Source organism: Mastigoproctus giganteus, chromosome 1 (genome assembly GCF_048544385.1).
Source record: "Mastigoproctus giganteus isolate SK-2022 chromosome 1, ASM4854438v1, whole genome shotgun sequence".
Taxonomy (NCBI): Eukaryota; Metazoa; Arthropoda; class Arachnida; order Uropygi; family Thelyphonidae; genus Mastigoproctus; species Mastigoproctus giganteus.
In genome coordinates, this window is record NC_143575.1 from 264595780 (window position 1) to 264618465 (window position 22686).

Genomic DNA, 22686 nt, shown 5'->3' on the forward strand with positions numbered 1-22686 from the left:
TCATGATGTACCAGAAAATGTCTCTTCCAGTGCCATCTGTTTAAAAAATAATAGTGATTACTTTCTATGGATATGAAATAAAATGGATACGTTCATGATTTGAGTCAAACACAGCAATATATAAAAGCATACCTAAGAATGCTGCAATTTTCAAGGAATCCGTGTCAACAATTTCATTTCTGTTTTGACGTTTGTATTTTTCACACTAACAATGAATTTTCACATTTATCCAACAAACTTGTTCAAGCATGCCCGTACTAAATAGTAAATTCCATATTGCTAAAAGTTTGCTTGATTACCAAGTGCACAAGCTTGTCCTTTCAGACCAGGAAGTTGTAAAACTATGTTATGTTTTAGTGTTCTACCACGTGTAGGTGCAACTTCTTTTGTCAAACATTTGAAACGGTTTTTGCCTACACAATTTTTATTTGACATTCCATTTTCTTGATTATCTGGATCAGGATTTTCACTGTCGCTCTTATTGCCTCCGATATTTCAGATGCTGTATCATGCTTGCTTTCAATTGCAAAATCATTATCAACATCCCTTTTAGCATTAGATGAGGCATATGACGCAAGAAAGCAAGCTTATAGAGCATCAGGTAAAAAAAAAAAATAAAATAAAATAAATAAATAAATAAAAATCTTCCCATTTCTCCCATCCGGTAACTCCAAATGTTTGTCTAGTTCAGCCTTAAATTTATTTAAGCTATCAACTTCCACAACAACAGATGGAACTCTGCTCCAGCAATCAACTACCTCCTGGCTAAAGGAAAATTTCTGCACATCTATTCTACAACTGTCTTTCCTCAATTTGAATCTATGCCACCTCAGGTTCTTAATCTGAGCAAGTGGAAATAACCCATCAGCACTGAGCCTGGTCAAACCATTCAAGGCCTTGTACACCTCAATCAAATCACCTCGCAGGTGACTAGTCTCCAGATGCTGCAACTTACAGAATTTAAGCCTCTCCTGGTAAGAGAACCCCCTTGTTCCTCTCACCAGTCTTGTTGCCCTTTTCTGTACTTGTTCTAGCCACTCTACATCCTTCCTAAAATGAGGCCTCCAGACCTGTACACAATGCTCAAGGTGTGGCCTGATCATTGCCTTATACAAACGTATAATCACTTCCTTGTCTCTGCTAGCAGCAGCCCGTCTGCAATGCTCAGAGAACTTCATATCCGACTGCACAATTACCCCCAGATCTTTTCATTCTCCACCTCCCCGAATGTAGTTCCACACAGTTGATATGTTTCTCTTGGGTTACTGCTACCCATATGCAGGACTTTGCATTTGTCAATATTAAACTTCAGTTGCCACTTCTCAGCCCATACACCTAACTTTTCTAGATCCTGTTGCAGTAGCACACTTTTTATTTCACTATTTCATACCTTCCTTTCAACTCGTACTTTCTATTTCACTCGCATCACTATTACACTCTTCATACCATTTTTGTACTGTTTCTTCAAAATCATCATCCATAGGACAAATAGTCTTTGAATAACCCACTTTACTATCCATTTTACTGACAACAATAAATGTATCTACATGCAATTACAGTTATACTTGTACTGACTTGTCATCTGTCAGACGATGCTCACTTTCAATTTTGGATAAATTCGGTAATATTTGGATTATTTCATTAACGCATAGGAAATATGTTTGTTGTTTTCCCATTTGAGAGTACACTAAGAGAGAATTTAGAGTTTTGTCAATTAAAAGAGATATCGCAGTTTTAAAAATAGCGGTAGTCTGTTAGACAGGACTCGAACTGAGTTCTTTTCCACCTGGTGTGGGTAGGACTGTGATTTTGCCAACTGTGCTACCTACCAGGTGAAGTCTGTCAGACGATGTGTCAGTTTTTTTTTTGATTTTGATTTGGTAGTTGTTGGCGCATCGGCTTCTGTGGCCATATTGCACCTCCAAAGGTTTTTGCAGTACAGTGATCCAAGCCCGAGGCGGGAATCGAACCCGCGACCTTTGGGTTGCCGGGCAGGTACTTTACCCACTCGGCTAGCCCGGTCGGCAACGACGATGTGTCAGTACTTAAGGGTTAAACTGCTTAATAATTTCTGTACATGCCTTTGTGTTTTTTATTAGTCAACTAAATACATTTCTAATGTAAATTATTTTCATTTATAAAACTGTTTTCCAGCTATTCATAATGCCAGCCAGAGTATCATAGCAGCTAAGGACGCTACTCTGCAAATCAAGGGGTCATAAATCTTTCCAGACAGGTATTTTGGATTAACTGATAGATTTTTTTTTTTTTTTTGTAAATAGTAAAAAAATATATAAATTCAACAATCTTGGCTTCAATAGTATTTAATCGATGTTCAAATAATTACATAATTCAATAAGGAAACAAATAATATAGTAATAACAAGATAAGTGGCATCTGCTTTACACTATAAACAACTACAACGTTATGGGAAGGACTGCTATTTATTGACAGAATAATGGACATTTCTCTAATGTTTAGCTGCTAGCTTCTCAATGGTTTGTAAAACTTGATCAGCAGACAAGCCTTCTAAAGACAGATGCTCCTCCTTCCCATATTCTTGAAAATATAAAAATATACCATTTAATTAAAGATATCAAGAAAAACTTAACAAACAGAAATGGTCATACAGAGTTTAAAAAAAAAAATTCAAATGGAAAATTAAACATAGGTTTTTAATACAATTAGCCATTTTGAAGAATGGTTACTTATATCTGAAACCCATGCCTGGATGACATATAGTATCTGGGTGCTGATTAACCTAGCCCCTTAAAAAAGCATTGACTACGTTCAATGTCATAAAAAAAAAGTTAAAATGAACCAACAATGGGGGTTTCAAAAGGATAGATTTGAGGTTCAGCCATCCAAATAATTGCTTCTCCTTCTACCAAAACATGCTAACAACAAATTTTATTAACCATAGGTACCCTAAACTGTGTGTGTGAGGTTACTCCTATTGCCTACCATCTGTAAATCCACAAAAAAAAAGAGGGCTAAAAATATATAGGGATCTGTAAAAATATTTAAAATATTTTCAGAGTTTTAACTCTTTCACAAGTGAGTGTCCATAACTTGTGTGAGCTCGTGGTGAATTTTTCAAACACACATGGGCTACAGACAGTGAATTTCTATAGCAGCCAGCTCACTGGAGTGAGTGTCTTTGTAAAATTTTGTAAAAATTAACTCTTTGTATATATATACTCGGCGATCACTGAGTTATGACCACCTACCTAATACCATGTAGGGCCACCATTTGCATGGATAACAGCTAGTATTCACCTAGACATTGACTCCATTAAATGTCTGAAGACATCCATAGGGATTTGCAAGGCTTTCGGCAATGTCAGAATAAATGACAATTGCTTGTCCACATGCTTCACTTCCCATTCAAAACCCAACAAGTGCTCAATTGCATTAGAATTAGTATTAGTGTTAGAAAATGATGCAAAAAAAGCAAGCATGCATACATCCACCAAAAAAAAGAAATTCATTTCACCTATCCGCCCAGTCCAAATCTTCCACGAATTTATTCAAACTATTCGCTTCTACAAATGAATTGATGTCATGCGAATTTGTAGGCTAATCAAGATGAATGATATTTTCGTTGTGTTCCTTGATCCACTCATGCACAGTACGGGTCCAATGGTCTCCTGAGAGCTGCCAGTAGACCTTACCAGCGAAAAGTTGGTCTAAACACACCAGGGGTTTCAGTTTTTGCCAGCAAAACATGTTTCATATTAAACAACCACCATCACCTGCCTGGATAGTGGGCACCATCCAAGAATGGTCTGTGGACTCATGTTGCCAAACACAAAGGTGTCTGTCAGCGTGTTGCCCCAAGTATTTGGACTTATGTGACTGCAAACAAGTGTGACCAGCACACTTGTCTGCAGTTCTCTAGTATCCAATCAGCATGTTGTTGAAACCATAGCATTTGCCATAGATCACTTCTCATCTGTTGTGGAATCTCCCATACGTCTGAGTGTGCAGTGTATCATTATTTGGGATATTCTTCCTGCATTCTCCATATTGTATTGAGATATCAACTGTCACACAGTGACCCGCTGTTGAGCCCATAAAATGTGCAGCACCCTTTGCTCAACATGATTACCTGTGTAATCCTTTATGGTTCTGTTGGCAGGTGGTGGTGGTTTGACCCATTCAGCATCATTCATTGTACACCTTAACCACAGTGGGGCGTGAGCATCTAACAAGACATGCTCTTTCTGACATGGAAACCCACGAGTTCCCATAATCATGCCCTTTTGAAACTTCATGATATCTTTATTACGTCCCATAACTGTTACTTGCTACACTTTGACTTGCACGACAGATGCAAATTATCCCTGCTCTAGCTTATGAAGCTGTTCAGCTTTTTATATGGTGAGCTATGTAGCATAGTCCATTACAGATTTAGTGGTGACAATTTAGTGATCACTGAGTACACTCAGTGCTTTTAAATATTAATGTGTTCTAATTTTGACTTGATTTTCAACGTTAGGGTGAAATAATTGTCAAAAATCAAGTCAGAATATAAAAAAAAAAAATTTCATACCAAAATGTAAAAACACATCGACACATTGTTACTTTCTGTTTTTTGATGCATTAATATCTTCTATACATGATTCAGTTTCACCAACAGGTCCAGAGAATATATTCAATTTTAGCTAAGCTTTTGTTTTTCTTCTAATTTAAAAGCAATTTTCTTACCACCATCTATTATAAACTGCCTACAATTACTTGTAAAAGAAAAGAGATAAGGATATGACATCACCTTATTGAAGATTTCTAGGCAATTCGTACATAAACTGACACATTATTTGGATGACCTTGTAATGTACATATATATATGAGTATTACTGTTGAAAGGTTTAAAGAATATATATTTGTCTTACATGTATTCTCATTTTGACTTATTTTTTTAAAGGAACGAAACTTTTTTTAATGGATAAAAATCAAAGAATATCCATCTTGCATTTCACAGATAGTAATAGTAATCGAGGCATGTGATGCAAGAAAACAAGTGAATGTAGCATCAGCCAAAAAAAAAAAAATCCCACATCCATTCCCTCTAAAAGTTTCTTCAGTTTCTCTTTGAATTTATTTAAGCTATCAACTTCCACAACAACAGATGGAAGTTTGTTCCAGCAATTAACCACCCACTGGCTAAAGGAAAATTTCTGCACATCTATTCAACAACTGTCTTTCCTCAATTTCATTTTTTATGCCCCTCAGGTTGGCAATCTGAGCAAGCAGAAGAATCCCATCAGAATTCAGCAAGCTCACCCCATTCAAGGCCTTATACATTTCAATCAGATCACCTTGCAAGTGCCTAGTCTCCAGCCACTATAAATTGCAGAACTTGAGCCTTTCTTGGTAAGACCACCCCTTCATTCCCCTCACCAATCTTGTTACCCTTCTCTGTACATGCTCAAGCAACTCTACATCCTTCCTAAAATGAGGCCTCCAGACCTGTATGCAGTATTCAAGGCGTGGACTGACCATTGCCTTATACAAAGGGACAATCACCTCCTTTTCCCTACAAGCAAAATTCCTGTATATCGTTGACAATATCCCATGACCTGCTCTGGAAGCCTGTCTGCATCATTGCTCAGAAAACTTCATATCTGACTGCACAATTACTCCTAGATATTTTTCATTTTCTACCACCCTAAGTGTAGTACTACACAGCTGGTATGTTTCTCTGAGGTTACTTCTACCCACATGCAGTACTATCGATTTGTCAGTTTTACACTTCAGTTGCCACTTCTAAGCCCATCTGCCAAAATTTTCTAGATCCTGTTGCAGCAGCACACTGCCATTACTGTCATTAACAACCCTGCCAACCTTTGTAACATCTGCAAACTTTGACATTAAACCTAATATACCTTCATCAATATCATTGATAAATAAACAAAACAACAGTGGATCCAACACCGAACCCTGTGGGACTCCACTAATAACATTAGTCCATGAATAGCAGCATCCATTGGTTACCACTCTCTGTCTTCTCCCATTCAACCACCCTTTTATCCATTGTAGAAACTTACCCTTAATATCACACCACTCCAGTTTGTACAGTAGTCTTCCACGCGCAACAGTGTCAAAATCTTTCCTGAAATCCAAGTATATGATAACAAAATTACTTTTGCATCTCGTTCCTTTGTGACCACATCATAGTATCCAATCAAATTTGTCAGACAAGACTTTCCCTTAACAAACCCATGCTGTGTCTGAATTATTACTGCAATCTTGTCTAGATGATCTTGCAATGCATCTTTAACAAGTGACTCCATTATTTTCCCAGAAACAGAAGTTAAACTAACTGGTCTGTAATTACTCGTGTCACCCTTAGATCCCCCTTTGTGAATTGGTGATACATTTGCACATCTCCAGTCCACGGGGACTTCCCCTGAGTCCAAGATGATATAATAACCACCTGAAACTGCTATCTGAGTGGTAGCATCCCATTATAAATGAATGACTATATTCATATGAGAAATTCTGTTTATTTTGTAGTGCAACACAGGATAACCCACTATAACAGACCTGCAAAATGAATGACCAAAGCCTGCTTAAGGACTTTAATTGTGCAAATTCCAACATCAAATGTACATGACTGAGTACCTTATCACTATTTTTTCAAAATGGGTTTGCATCTTTTGTATCTTTTTCAGTATCATCCTGTTAGTAGTTTTCTGGAGTTAAAAAAAAATACTAACAAAAATTTTGGGAACTTTCAGCCTCTTGTGGTATCTCTCTAAGATATTTGGTGCAATTACTGGTATAAAAAAATATCTCCTGGAGCTGTTTTCTTTCCAGTCTGATCCTTGTAATTTCCAATTCCTCTTTTCTATAGTTCCCAAAATCCCAGACCACCTACACAATGTCGACGTCTGGGCAGCTGACCACTTTCTGGAAAACATGATTGATTGAAATGATCTTTTTCATCTTTTCTTACAGTTCGGTTCCACATTCTCTTCATTTTAGATTTATTATGAGCTATGCGCATAGCAAGAATCACAAAAAGAAGCACCACATCTTAAGGATTTTGATAACAATTAGATTTTGAGCACAGATCATATCATGAAATGAACCGGCTTCAGAGCATCATTAGGCAAGGAGGTTATATAATGTTCCAAATGTTGAGGGAAATTTGATAAAACTTTTGTGATAGAAGAAATAAATTATTCACATCAGGGAATATACAGCTTGTGTCATCACCTCCAGGGACCTTACTTGCTTTTAGGTTCAACAGTTTTTCTAATAAATAATCTTCTGCAAATGAAATATCAATCACATCATACTGCCCAGCTTGATCTGCAGAGTTTCTCGTCACTGTGAAGGGTCGTGTACAGATCAATGTGAAGTACCTGTTCATTTCGTCAACAACATCAGCTGTATTATCTACGTCATTTCCATATCCATTACACAAGGGTTTCTTGTTTGATTTTTTCGTTTATTCTTTATATCTGCATATGTGAAAAGCTCCTCTTTCTCATTCTTTTCTCTCTTAGCCAGTTATATCTCATAATCAATCTTTCTGGACTGACCTTTTCTTTGGCACTATTACAGATCAACTAATAACTGTTGTAGGCTTTAGTATTCAAGTCATCTTCTTTTGCTCCATGAAACTGGCCAGATTATTATCCATCCATCTTGATATCCTCCTTATGTAGTATTTTCTTAATGGTATTATGCATTTGTGGATTCTAGACCTCCTACTTTAAAGGTATTCCATAATTCTTCTCTATTCATCCTCCTTGCCCTCTCTAATGAATCTGCCCGAGTACTCCAATAGAGGCCACATAATGTGTTAAACCATCATAGTTTCCTTCTCTGAAATAAAAAAAAAGATAAGAAATTTATTGGAGAAATTTGAGAACAAATTCTTTAATAACTGGCTTTCAAGTTCAATGCCAGGCTACAGCAGCATGTAACCAGAACCTGTGCTACAGAGTATGTTTTTTTTTTTATTTGCAATGTTTTTTAAACTGGTATAATTATCTTCTGGCACATAATAGCTGTTTGTTTGTTATTTGGCTTTTAGGAGCATTAGCACTAAGGCCATATTTCTCTGGGGATATGCGGTAGTCATTCCCTGACCTTTCCGCATCCTCCGTATTTGGTGGTCATGGGCTCGAATCCCGGTCTAATCAAGAAGCATGTGCTATGCACTGCTGCTCCTGCCCACCTGGCTACGGAGGCACCTCGCATAACAGCTTTAGACACTAATGCACCAATAAAATCATAATCAATCAATTTGCAGTGTACGAGGGGGGGGGGGTTGTTTGAAACGTTCGTGGCTTGAGTATGAAGGGTTTATTTCACAGGTCTGGTAACATGTTACTTTTAAACAGAGTCCCCTTTGGAATAAATTCAAAAGATTGATTCAAGATGCAAAGAAAGATTCCTTTTGAGCCACCCCAGGAATACATCCAATGCAGCAATGACATCACTGTTGGTGGAAAAATGGATGCCACCTAGGTATTTTTTTTTGAATTAGAGGTTAAAGAAAGAAAGAGAGAAAGAAAGAGATTAAAGTTTGATCGGTGAAGACAGGATGTTAGAGGGTTGGAAAAGGAATTAGAATATCATCGGTTTGGCTGAAACAAGAAGAAGAAATGAGTCACTTAAGTTTATCAAAAGTGGAAATCTACTGTACACCAATGAAACAGTGAAAGGAGCGAAGGTGGAGTTGGCTTTCTGGTCCATAAATATATAAAAAACATTTTGGAATTCAAAAGTACATCACCAAGGATGTCAAGGCTACTACTAAGGATTTCTAAGGGGTACAAGCTAAAGGTTATAATGATTTATGCACCAACATCGAGCCGTGATGATGAAGATGTTGAAGAAATGTACACTGAAGTTGAGAGTCTTCTAGATGAGCAGAAAACTCACTACACTATCATTATGGGGGACTTCAATGCTAAGATTAGAAAGAGACAAAACAGCACAGAAAGGGGAACTATAGGAAATTTTGGAATTGGTAAAAGAAACGGAAGAGGTGAAAGACTTGGTGGAATTTGCAGAATCTCGAGGACTGTCAGTAATGAACACTTTTTTCAAGAAAAGGGTGAACAGAAAGTGGACATGGAAGAGCCCAAATGGATTAACAACTAATGAAATCGACTTAACCCTCACTAACAGAAGATATATCATAAATGATGTTACCATCGTGAACAAGATGAATGTTGTAAGTGATCACAGAATGGTAAGATGCACACTCGATCTCGATGTAAGAAAAGAAAGGAAAAAAACTGACTCAAGTAAATAATACGAAGGTCTTTGAGATAACAGAAGAGGAGAAAAAGCAGTATGTACTGGAATTTAAGAACAAGTTTGAGCTTCTGCAGACGGCTGAAGACCAAGATATTGACGAGGAATATTACAACTTTTTCTGAAAGTGATCAAGCCCAAGAAACCTATAGGTAAAAAAAAAATTCAAAGAAAAAAAATTAGTCAAGAAACACTGGTCATGATAAACCGAAGACGACAAATGAAGAGCAAGATAAACACTGACAAGGAGAAAATTGAGTATACTGAGTTATGCAAAGCCATTAGAAAGAGACTCAGAGAGGACATAAAAAGATTTAACACAAGAAAAGTAGAACAAGCATTAAGGGAAAAACAAAGGACTTAAATCAGTAGCCATGAGCAGTAATACAGAAAGACAAATGATACGGCATAATTCAAATAGTAGAAGACTACTATAGAGAATTATACAAGGAGCGAGGGAATGATGCCAGCAGTGGGGAAGATGGATCGCAAATTAGTAACACATACGACATACCCGATATCCTTCCTGATGAGGTAGAACATGCGTTGAAGAAAATGAAGAATCGGAAAGCCCCAGGGGAAGATGAAGTTACTGTAGAGTTGTTAAAATTGGGAGGAAGAGACATGACACAAAAACTGGCAAGACTCTTCACAAAATGCATTAGAAAAGGTGTGACGCCTGAGGAGTGGAATAATGCAATCATAGTTTTGCTGCATAGGAAAGGAGATAAATCAGAAATTGGAAATTATAGACCAATTAGCTTGTTATCCCACATCTACAAGTTGTTCACAAGGGTCATTACTAACATATTAGAAAGAATACTTGATGAGAATCAACCGAAAGAGCAAGCTGGATTTAGGACAGGATTCTCAACTATGGATCACCTTCACGTAATGTCACAGATAATGGAGAAAGTAAGTGAATATAAAACACCATTATGACTGGCATTTGTGGATTATGAAATGGCATTTGACTCCATACAGCATAAGGCAATGTTTTGGGCACTGGAAAGACAAGGCATAGATACCCTATATATTATGATTTTGAAGAAAATATATGAGAATACTACCTGAGACTAGACAAAGATAGTAGCAAATTTAAAATTGAGAAAGGAGTTCGACAAAGAGACACAATATCTCCAAAATTGTTTACTGCTGCCCTTGAGGAAGCTTTCAGATGATTAGACTGGTCGCAGAAAGGAGTCAATGTGAATGGAGAGTACCTAAATCGTTTACGATTTGCAGATGACATTATATGATCATAAGCCACAATCCCAAAGAAATAGAGAAAAATCTTAATCACTTATGCAGAGTTAGTAAGGATTTTGGACTAAAGATGAATATGGCTAAAACAAAAGTAATGATGAACAAGTATGCCATAGAAAGGGATATAATGATTGAAGGAGTAGTAATTGAAAAGGTGGAGTCATATACTTATCTGGGACAAGTCATTAGCTGTAATAATGATAAATAGCTGGAAGTCAAGAGAAGAATAAATTTTGGATGGATAGCATTCAGGAAATATAGTCACATACTGAGGAGCAATATCCCAATTTGTCTGAAACGTAAAATAATGAACCAATGTATACGTCCCACCATGACTTATGGAAGTGAAACTTGGGACTCACCAAAAGAACGGAAGAGAAGCTGAGATCAACACAGCGAAATATGGAACGAATTATATTGGGAATCAGACTGTTAGATAAGAAGAGAAACACATGGATTAGGCAGCAAACTCAAGTAAGAATATTCTTATCAAAACTAAAAAGGTCTTGGGCAGGACACATAGCTCGAAGACACGATGACAGATGGACTAAGAAAATAACAGAATGGTACCCAAGAGGAGCTAGAAGAAAACCTGGAAGACAACGACTGAGTTGGACAGATGAAATTCACGAGTTCATGGATAGTAAATGAATGGCCATTGCGCAAAACAGAAGGAACTGGAAAGTTGCTGGAGGGGCCTTCATCTTGTATTGGTTTGATAATGGCTGATGATGATAAAGTTCAATAGTGCTAGATCTGATGAATATGGAGGCTGGTCCAAGATTTCTAAGCCACATTCATGCAGTGCAGCCATGGCAATAAGAGACTTGTGAGCAGGCACATTGTCCTGGTGGAATAAGAATCCTTTGCTAAGTTTTCTTTGGTGTCTTTGATGTTTTCATGCAAATGCCCTGTAGCACTCTGGCCTTTCTGAAGGTAATTCACTAGCAACACTCCATCAGCATCCAAAAAACCGATGCTATCATCTTGCCAGCAGAAGGAAAGTAATATTACTTTTAAGTAATGGATTCATGTCACATCCATGGTCACAAACATTGCAAGGAAATTTGCTGGATCTGCTTGAAAATGATGAAAATGTTCCTTTGACTTAACTCTTGTGTGCTTCTGATATGCTGTTAATAACTTTGGGGCCCATTGTACTGACATCTTTTTCATAGGGAGAGCCTCTGTTATTACTACATGGTACACAAATTCAGATGAGATGCTGCTGCCCAAAATGTTGGCAATGTACCAAACTGTCACTTGTTGACTGCTCATCACCAGATCATGCACACACTGCCAACAACTTCTGGAAGGATGGGTGTTGCAGGTCTTCCACAGGGATCATTCTCCGGGTTCTTCATGCCTCATTTAAATTTTTCCGTTCACTTCTTAACCATGGAACAGAAATAGCATCCCCTCCAATGTTGTAACCATATTCCCATGAATTATCTTTGGCATTAGTCCCCTTTTCCCAAATATTGGATAGCTGCACAGAAATTGAGAAATTGATTTTATCCACCTTTTCAAATTCACAAAACTTTGTTGACTTCAGGACCTGTAATTAAAAAAAGACTGCACTGAAATTTGGTGGGTTATTATTTGAAGTGTAGTTCATTAACATTATTATCACTGAGGAAGAACTAGGGAAATAAACCATACTGTTTGGAATTGTTTAAATTTAAAACATTAAATTTATTCAAATTCTCTTCCAATAACTTTTGTTGTAACCTAAGAATTCAGTGAAGTGTAATCAACTCGGGTCTTAGATATCTGTATTATCAGTACTACACCCTTTAACAGCCATATTAGAAATTTTAAAAGGGGCAAAAAAAAAAAAAAAAAAAAAGATAAAACTTCATTTTGGAAGTATTTTGTTCTGCAGTTGTTGAAAGCTTTTGAGATGATTATGATTCTGTTATAGCTTTCATCGTTTATCTTCTCCAGTTTTTCACGAATTGAATCAGCTATGGCAATTAACCCTGAGTCAGTCATGTATGGTTGATTTGACCCTGATAATATTTAAGCAATTCATGCTTCACCTACTCCAATCGCTTAGCAAAAACTCCTAATATTTGTTTTTTGAAATGTTTTCTTTGTATTCACTGAAAATTCCAAAAATATCTGCTAATTATTGCACAGTTAGGAAAATTCATGATTAAGTTAAATCTAATTATATGCATATGTTGATTAGCATATGTCATATACTGTTATTGATAGCAAGCTTGCTTTACAGTCGCATTCTTTTTTACAATCAGTAACGCTGTCTGGCTTAGTGACATTGATTGTTATTGTTATTTAGTTTTTAGGAGCATTAGCAACTAAGGCCATATTGCTCCGGGATATGCGGTGGTCATTCCCTGACCTTTCCACATCCTCCGTATTTGGTGGTGACGGGCTTGAACCCTGGTCTAATCAAGAAGCGTGTGCTACGCACTGCTGCTCCTTCCCACCTGGCTACGGAGGCGCCTAGTGACATTGATGCATTGTCTAGAATCAAACTGCTGACATCTAACCGCTGACATCAAACCTGTTATTGAGGCTGACATCTAATTGGAGTATCTGTTTAAAAATGCAGTTTTTAAATTTGCATTAACTTGCTGAATGTCTAAAGGGAGTTTAACTTCAAAGGTGGGAAGGAGCAGCGTGTGCTACGCACTGCTGCTCCTTCCCACCTGGCTATGGAGGCGCCTAGTGACATTGATGCATTGTCTAGAATCAAACTGCTGACATCTAACCGCTGACATCAAACCTGTTATTGAGGCTGACATCTAATTGGAGTATCTGTTTAAAAATGCAGTTTTTAAATTTGCATTAACTTGCTGAATGTCTAAAGGGAGTTTAACTTCAAAATTTAATTTAAAATATATTATTTTAATATAGAACATGGATTTTTTATGGCTCTGTTTCAGAAAAGGTTGAAAATAGAGGGTGGCATCAAAAATATTAATACAATTCTGAATTATTTTCTGCTGACTAGCCAGACTATATTTTTTAATAATTGTACTGTGTCAACTTCAAAAAGATCATTCAAATCTGAGACATAGCACAAAGAATTAGCAACCATATCTTTTCCTTGTAAATAAATGTCCCATGGCTAAGATTTGGTCAATTCTACTATATTGGATGATATTCTCAATGATTAGGAAATGTGTATATTTGCTTAAAAGCAAATATAAATTCTTAAATTTGTTTAAGAATTTGCAGATAAAAGAACCACTGGGTGACAGTGATCATAATGTCCTGATGTGGGAATTACTTAAAGATCTAACTACCATCAAGGCTAAAAGGAAGGGCTTTTGCTTTCATAAAGGTGAATACAGGGGTCTCAGACAGTTCTTAAATTCTGTACAGTGGGATCAACTGATGATGTTACCAACGTTGAATTCTAAATGAGAAGCCTTCAGGGACTTAATTTTGGAGGCTACCAGGCTTTTCATTCCAACTAAGAAATACTGGTCAAGGTTTAGGCCTAAATGGATGTCAGATGAATTAATGAGGCTTGTGGAAGAGAAGAAAAATGTATGGGATGCATATAATGTATCACGTGACACAGAAGCCTATGGCAGATATAAGCTAGTCTTAAATCAAGTCACAAAAGAGGTTAGGCAGGCGAAGGCAGATTATGCCAAATCTTTGGCAAAGGATGCAAAGAAAAATAGCAGAGAGTTCTTTACTTATGTAAATTCTAGAAAGAAAGGGATGAATCAGATTGGACCGCTTAACATAGATGGGTTTGACTATTGATGATCATGCTCAGGTAGTTGATAAAATGAATGAGTATTTTGCATCTACATTCACACACTAGGAGTTATTCAGTGAGGGGAGTGCCAGAAGTTTATCAAACTCTAACAGGGAGCTAAGTGATTTTGTAATAACTGAGGGCAAAGTGTAGGAGAAATTGTTGAAGTTAAACATAAAAAAGGCAGCTGCGGTGGATGGGATCTATCCAGTTATATTAAAGGAGGCAGCAAAGGAAGTAAGCAAACCCTTATCCATAATTATAAGTTTCCTTGGACTCAGGGAAGGTCCCCGTGGACTGGAGGTGTGCAAATGTGTCACCAATTCACAAAGGGGGTTCACCTTTTGAACCCCCTTTGTGAATTGGTGACTATAGACCTGTTAGTTTAACTTGTGTTCTGGGGAAAATAATGGAATCAATGGTTAAAGAAGCTTTGCAGGATCATCTAGACAAGACTGCAGTAATAGTTAAGATACAGCATGGATCTGTTAAAGGGAGGTCTTCTCTGACCAATTTGATTGGATACTATGCTGTGGTCACAAAGGAACTGAATGCCAAAAATAATTTTTATATCATATACTAGGATTTCAGGAAAGCTTTTGATACTGTTGCCCATGGAAGACTGCTGTACAAATTGGAGAGGTACATTATTAAGGGTAAGTTGCTAAAATGGATAAAGGGATGGTTGAATGGGAGTCGACATAGAGTGGTAATCAATGGACACTACTCTTCGTGGTCCAATGTTATTAGTGGAGTTTGCTCAGGGTTCGGTGCTAGGCCCATTGTTGTTTTGTATGTTTATCAATGATATTGATGAAGGTATATCAGGTTTAATGTCCAAGTTTGCAGATGATACAGAGGTTGGCAGGGTTGTTAACGACAGTAAAGACAGCATGCTACTCCAACTGAATACAAAGGGTACTAGGAAAGTTTTGCAATACAGCTTTGTTTATTTAATTTTTTCAAAGTAATTTCCTCTACATTCAATACACCTCTCCATCCTCTGAAACCAATCTTTAAACCAGTTCTGCCAAGTTTCACTAGGGAGTAAAGCACACTCGTTGTCCCAAGCCCGTAGAAGGTCCTCATCACTGGAAAACCACCTCCCTTTTAGCTTCATTTTCACATGCGGGAACAGTGCAAAGTCGCAGGGAGCAAGGTCTGGAATGTAGGGAGGGTGCTCGAGAAGTTTCAGTCCTGTCGTGGTCAAATATTCGGTGCAGGCTTTGGTGCGGTGAGCTATAGCATTATCGTGATGGAGGTACCAGGTGTCCATTCTTGACTTTGGCCGCAGGTTCTTCATAGATCCAATGACTTTAGGCAGGCATTGTTCAGTATACCACTTAGCTGTGACTGTCTTCTGCGTGTCCAAAACGACACGTTCCACAATTCCACTCGATTTGAAAAATATGTCTCAACATGCAGCAACAAGCAGCTTCCTGTGATTCATTGTTGCGTCATATTGCAAAACTTTCCTAGTACCCTTTGTATAGATAAGTCGGGCAAAAGGGTTGAGAAGTGGCAGCTGAAGTATAACATTGACAAATGCAAATTACTGTACATGGGTAGCAATAACCCAAGAGAAACATACCAACTGTGTGGTACTACACTCAGGGAAGTGGAAAGTGAAAAACACCTGGTGGTAATTGTGCAGTCAAATATGAAGTTTGCTGAGCAGTCCAGACAGGTTGCCAGGGCAGGTCATGGAGTCTTGTCAATGATATATAGGAATTTTGCTAGCAGGAGAGGGAGGTGATTATCCCGTTATACAAGGCAATGGTCAGGCCTCACCTAGAGTACTGTATATAGGCTTGGAAGCCTCATTTCAGAAAGGATGTAAAGTTGCTAGTTGTTATTTGGTTTTTTAGGAGCATTAGCAACTAAGGCCATATTGCTCCGGGATATGCGGTGGTCATTCCCTGACCTTTCCGCATCCTCCGTTTTTGATGGTGATGGGCTCGAACCCCGGTCTAATCAAGAAGCGTGTGCTATGCACTGTTGCTCCTTCCCACCTGGCTACGGAGGCACCGTAAAGTTGCTAGAACGAGTATAAAGAAGAGCAACAAGATTGGCGAGGGGAACAGTGGTGTGCTCTTACTAAGAAAGGCTTAAGTTCTGCAAAGTGCAGCACCTGGAGAGTAGGCACCTGTGAGGTGATCTGATTGAGGTGTATAAGACCTTGAATGGATTGAGCAAGCTGAATGCAAATGGATTCTTCCTCTTGCTCAGATTAAGAACTTGAGGGGGCATAAATTCAAATTGAGAAAAGACAGTTGTAGAATAGATGTGTGGAGATTTGCCTTTAGCTAGCAGATAGTTGATTGGTGGAATAAACTTCCATCTTTTGTTGTGGAAGTTGATAGCCTAAATAAATTAAAGGCTAAACTGGACATGCATTTGGAATGAATGGAGGGGTGAAATGGGAGGTTCTTTTATTTTTTTTTTTTTTTTGGCTGATGCTGCATAAGCTTGCTTTCTTGCATTGTATGTCTCTAATAATGCTAATGCATTCGGAGAGAGAGGGGGGGGGAACCTCAAATGTTATCCAAACAACTGAAACCAAATAAAAATATTATATATAGCAACTGTACAGTTCACAGTACAGTTAAAGGAGCAATGCAAGGTCATCTCAATAAACATGGAGTTATAAGGCAACCACTGCATCAATTTTTTAGGGGGAGGAGATCATGTCAGAAATTTTATCCCAAAATGTGGTTTTACACTCAATCTCCAGATTTATATATCTATATTTGTTTTCTGAAGAAAAACAAGTACAGAAATATATAAGATTAGAAACTAGTTTTCCATTTACATGTTATGACTTGCTGCTTTTGTGAATAATAACACAATAATAACAGTATCGTACAATTATTTGTATATTTTCTAGGGACCAGCACTCAGCTGCAAACCACATTTTGGGAAACAGTTAAATAAATAAAGAAAATATCTTTAATGTTTACTAGAGCATACAGTAAAACAATTCGGACCCACCACAACATGTAAAGTTAGGGTTTTACAGCTGGACAGTACATAAAATTAACACTAACTTGTAATTCTGATACATTAATTTACACATACATATAAATACAAAGGGATATTTTTGTTTTCAGAATAGTTCATAGGGATTACACTTGAGGGATCTTTACCATGATGATGACATATGAGGTCTGGTGGGCGTTAGGTAATGAGCAGTATCATCCAGTATGGAGGGTAATTGTTCTGTTATTCTGCACCTGTACCTAATAACTGATGCTATTTATCCTTGTCGACCCTGTAAACTTTCATCAAATGGAGCACTGAGAGGACTTGTGCTGGTATGAAACCATTGCAGAGTTTCAATATATGTTTCCTCAGAAGCAGCATAGGCTTTCTCTTAGTCTACAATGGATGCTGCAGCAAGTGCAGATATCCCGTAAGTCAGGGGAGGAGATTACACCTGTTAACAGCTTCATTACAATCATGATCCTCACACTATTAATGGTAATTGGCACCTTGGTAGATTTACTTGCATGGCCTTTTTGTGTGGTCCACATTTATGGTAGTGGATATTTGTATGTTATCCATTTCAGGAACCAGTACTCTTCTGTATAAACTTTTTTTCTTTAGTGTCAGGATTGAAGATGCTCCAATTTCAATTGCAACCAGGACACAGGAGTAGATAAAAGTCTGAATATACTTCTTTTTGGTTTGCAATGCATTAACATAAAGATGTTGCTTGGCATATAACAATCTGAGGCTTCTCATTTTACTTAGTAAGGCTTCTATGTGGTTGTGGAAATGAAGCGTGGGGGTCGAAAATGACTCCAAAGTTCCTGTGGCTACTTACGATTGGGATAGGGTCATCACAAAGTGATAGCAGGACCTTAGTTGCCATTTGTTTTAGCAAGGATAGAATCACTGCTGATTTATTTGGGTTTAGCCTCAGTCCAAAGTTGTTCAGGCAGACTGTGAGTTCCCCAATCTTATTAATAATGAATGTCATCACTCCGAGTGGAATAGGAGTAAATAGATATCTGCATACATCAGTATATCTTGTCTATGCACAATAAAGGGCATTAGTGCTGATGTTCATAATAGCTCATATAGCACAGCTCCTTGTGGTAGCACCCCAGCATTTATTCCTCTGATGTAGTTTATGTTGTTATATTGAAAGAATACAAATCTATCAGTAAACAGTGATGTTAAAAAAGCTAGCACATCACCTTTGATATGAAAACAGATATAAAAAAGGCCTAGGAGGGCATTCATATTTATGCTGTTAAATGCTGCTTCAAGGTCTATGTACACTACCACTAGTTCTTGTTTGCTGTTTAAGGACTTTAAGGGTCCTATTGGTCATGACTAGTAGTTTTATCACAGTGGAGCATTTAGGGCCTTCATAGTGTCATTGTGGTGATTGAGATGGCAAGAGGTATTTTGTTGGTGCTGGTAGGATTGCTTTTGCACCTATATTGCTTAGGCACGGTTGTGTTATTGGTCCAGGGGCGGAATTTGGCCTATGCAGAGTAGGAAACTGCCTAGGGTCCGTAAAACGGTTTTATTGTACATTTTTTCATTATTTTATTTTAAATAAATTTATAATGTTCCGCTTGGTTCGCACCGATCAATCAAAGCATCTCTGCATGCCGCCCTCTCTGGTGAATCATCATGTATACTGTGCCAGGCGCAGTATACACGTGATTCACCAGATAGCACTAGTCGCATGTTGATTAGGTAGATTTAGTTACTTAATCAATGCCTCTGGTGTACGCTGGTATGAACTATTTGATTTAAGTTGGCAACTTCAATAATAGAGTTCAAATGTATTTTTTATATTTAGTAATAGAAGACCTTTTTTAACCCATTCAACTGTGTCCTCCATTACAATTTCTGAAAGGTAACAACCCTAGGTGGGGCCTGAAATGAGAATCTTGCCTAGGGCCCGATTTTTCTTTAGTCTGCCACTGTATTGATCTTTGGTAATAGGTTTGCTGTAGGAGGATTACATTGAATACTGTTTCTAGCAAATCAATAATAAATGAACTGAGGCACTTAACAATGAACTTCTTTACTGGTAGATCTTCACCTAATGGTTGAAGTGGATTAAATGAGAATCTGGATAAACAAGTCTAAGCAATGTTGGGATCAAAAACATCTAGGTTTTTTTTCCCTCCTCTTTTTACTGTGGCATTGATGTAGTTTTTAATTGCGACCAATTTTAACCTATTAAATCGGGCCCATGCCAATTAGTAGATGATTCAATCCTCTGTAGACTGACTTTTTCTGATTGTTTATGGAGAGCTTGCTTGCAAGCGAGGCTAGAGTTGAGGTTTCAGCTCCACCATGCTCTGGAATTTAGCCATCTGATACAGTGGCTGCTAGATCAACTGGGCACTGCTCAAGTACATTGCACAGTATACTTTTGCTGCAGTTAAAAATTTGTCAATGTCTCGGAACTTTGGCGAGATTACCATTGTGATTTTTTTTATATGTTTGATACACTAGTCAGAGATAGGAGCTGATAACAGAGAAAACTATCAGCTCATGGTCAAATGTGAATGCTGTTTCCAGTTAACTGTGAAATATACAGTAGGTAGATGTCAGGATCAAGTCCAGCTTGTTTTGTCCTTTGGCTGGTTCATTTTTGAGTTTGAGCCAATGGGTTCAATCTTTTTTGGCAGTGATTCTTGCAGGCTGTGTAGGCATTGGAAAAGGTTGAAATCTTTTCCAACACCTATATATATGGATCATATATCTATCAGTATTTCATTTCATTTTATGGTTACTAGCAGAGCTTCAAACACTGGTGTCTGGCTTGATTTTGCATGAACATATTGTGGAACTGCAAATCACTGAAGATTAATGGCAGACTGTGAGTTCCAGACTGTGAGTTACACCACTACTTCTTGTGCTTGACTGTGATGTGAAGATGTTTTAAATCCTGCCACTACAATGCAAACGATAGCTTCCTGCATGATTACAGCCATGTTTCTGTGATGCATATTATGTCAATGGTGTGGGACAGGAGAATCAATTCAAGCGTATCTAGCTTGTGAATACTTAGGACATTCTGATAGAAAAATTTTTTTGGTCATTTGACATTTAATCTCTTTCAATGCTGATCTGATCCCTGGTCAATTTCTCTTGTAACATTCTGGTCTATCAGTTATTCTTACTTGTATTGGTTGAGTTGGTGCCATAGGATCATTGCAATCAGGATTGATTGTGAGTCAGCCAGCAATTTCCTGGCAGGTAGGTTCGTAAAACAGCCAAATGACAGTTCCAAACACCCAGAAAGGTGGCTAACTAGTAATAGGGTAATACATTCTATTCTGAATGATGACTAGAGAGGTTTCTTGATAGCTGTGTTACATTTGCAGAAAATGTGAGGATTTTCTCTTAGTGCAGCTACAGTAAAAGACCCACTGGATGGCAGCAATCACAATGTACTAATGTGGAATTTAATTAAATACAAAACTAATGTCAAGGGTAAAAGGAAAGTTTTAATGATTACAATGCTCTCAGATAGTTTTAAAATTCTGTGCAGTGGAACAAACTGATGATGTTACCAACAGAAAATTCTAAATGGGAAGTAATCAGGGAAGTAATCAAAGAAGCTACCAGGCTTTTCATACCAACGAAGAGATACTGTTCACGGCTTAGATGTAAATGGATGTCAGATGAACTATTGAGACATGTGGCAAAGAAGAAAAGTGCACGAAATGCATATAAATTATCAGGTGGTACAGAAGCAAATGGTAGAATAAATCAGTCTGTAATCAAGTCACAAAGGAGGTTAGGTAAGCTAAGGCTGATTATGGGAACTCTGGCAAAGAATGCAAAGAAAAGCAGCAAAGACTTCTTTACTTATATTAACGATAAAAGAAAGGGGTTGAATCACATTGGTCCATCCACTTGATGTCAATGGGTTAACTGTTGATGACCCTGCTCAGGTTGCTGACAAACTGAATAGGTATTTTGCATCTACATTCACATTGTTATTATTCTTATTTTTGGTTTTTAGGAGCATTAGCAACTAAGGCCATATTGCTCCGGGGATATGCAGTGGTCATTCCCTGACCTTTCTGCATCCTCCATATTTGGTGGCCACGGTCTCGAACCCCGGTCTAATCAAGAAGCGTGTGCTATGCACTGCTGCTCCTGCCCACCTGGCTACGGAGGCACCCTACATTCACACATGAGGAATTCTTTAGGAGAGGGATACCAGCTGTTTATCAACTCCAATGGGGGAGCAAAATGACTTTGTAATAACTAAGAGAAAAATGAAAGAGAAATTAGCATTAGTTGAGGCATATGATGCAAGAAAACAAGCATATACAGCATCAGCCAAAAAAAAAAAACTTCCCATTTCACCCATCGGGACACTCCAAATGCTTGTCTAGTTCAGATTTAAACTTATTTAAGCTATCAAAATCCACAACAGATGTAAGTTTGTTCCAGCAATCAACTACCCACTGGCTAAAGGCAAACTTCTGCACATCTATTCTACATCTGTCTTTCCTCAGTTTGAATCTATATCCCCTCAGGTTCTTAATATGAGCAAGCAGAAGAATCCCATCAGCATTGAGCCTGCTCAAACTATTCAAAGCCTTAAACATCTCAATCAGACTACCTCGCACTGCCTAGGCTCAGGATGCTGCAACCTGCAGAACTTGAGCCTCCCTCTTGGTAAGAGCACACCATTGTTCCTCTTGCCAATCTTGTTGCCCTTCTTTGTACTCATTCTAGCAACTCTACATCCTTCCTAAAATGAGGCCTACAGACTTGTATGCAGTACTTAACGTGTGGCCTGACTACTGCCTTATACAAAGGGATAATCACCTCCTTGTTTCTGTTAGCAAAATTCCTATATATCATTGACAAGACTCCATGATCTATTCTGGCAGCCCATCTGCACTGCTCACAGACTCCATATCTGATTGCACAATTATCGCCAGGTCTTTTTCGTTCTCCACTTCCCCAAGAGGTGTACCACACAGTTGGTACATTTCTTTTGGGTTACTGCTATCCATATGCAATACTTTATATTTGTCAATGTTAAAACTTCAGCTGCCATTTCTCAGCCCATCTGCCCAACTTTTCTAGATCCTGTTGCAGTAGAATACTGTCTTTACTGTCATTAACAACCTTGCCAACCATTGTATCATCTGCAAACTTGGATATTAAGCCTGATATACCTTCATCATTATTATTAGCCATATGATGCAAGGAAGCCTGAGGCTTATGCTGCACCAGCCAAAAAAAAAAAAATTTCTGAATTATGCTGAGTGAGAGAGAGAGAAAACAAGGGTCAGAAGTAGAAAGGAATCACCAAGAAAGGGAAGAATGATGATATCCAGCTCAGGACCCTGGGTATGCCAAGCCCAAAACTTACCAGATGTGAGCCCCTGGGGTTA

The 22686-nt window shown here is 38.0% G+C and overlaps 1 protein-coding gene across 1 annotated transcript in view; it reads right to left on the reverse strand.

Annotated features, from left to right (window-relative positions):
- Positions 1-2308: 2308 nt before the first annotated feature.
- Positions 2309-22686, reverse strand: part of ND-B8 (NADH dehydrogenase (ubiquinone) B8 subunit) — a 75022-nt gene continuing 54644 nt past the window's right edge. Inside the window, exon 3 of the mRNA XM_090386085.1 lies at positions 2309-2559. Within this exon, the coding sequence (XP_090242211.1) occupies positions 2471-2559 (89 nt within the window). The 3' untranslated portion in view covers positions 2309-2470. The remainder of the gene's footprint in view (positions 2560-22686) is intronic.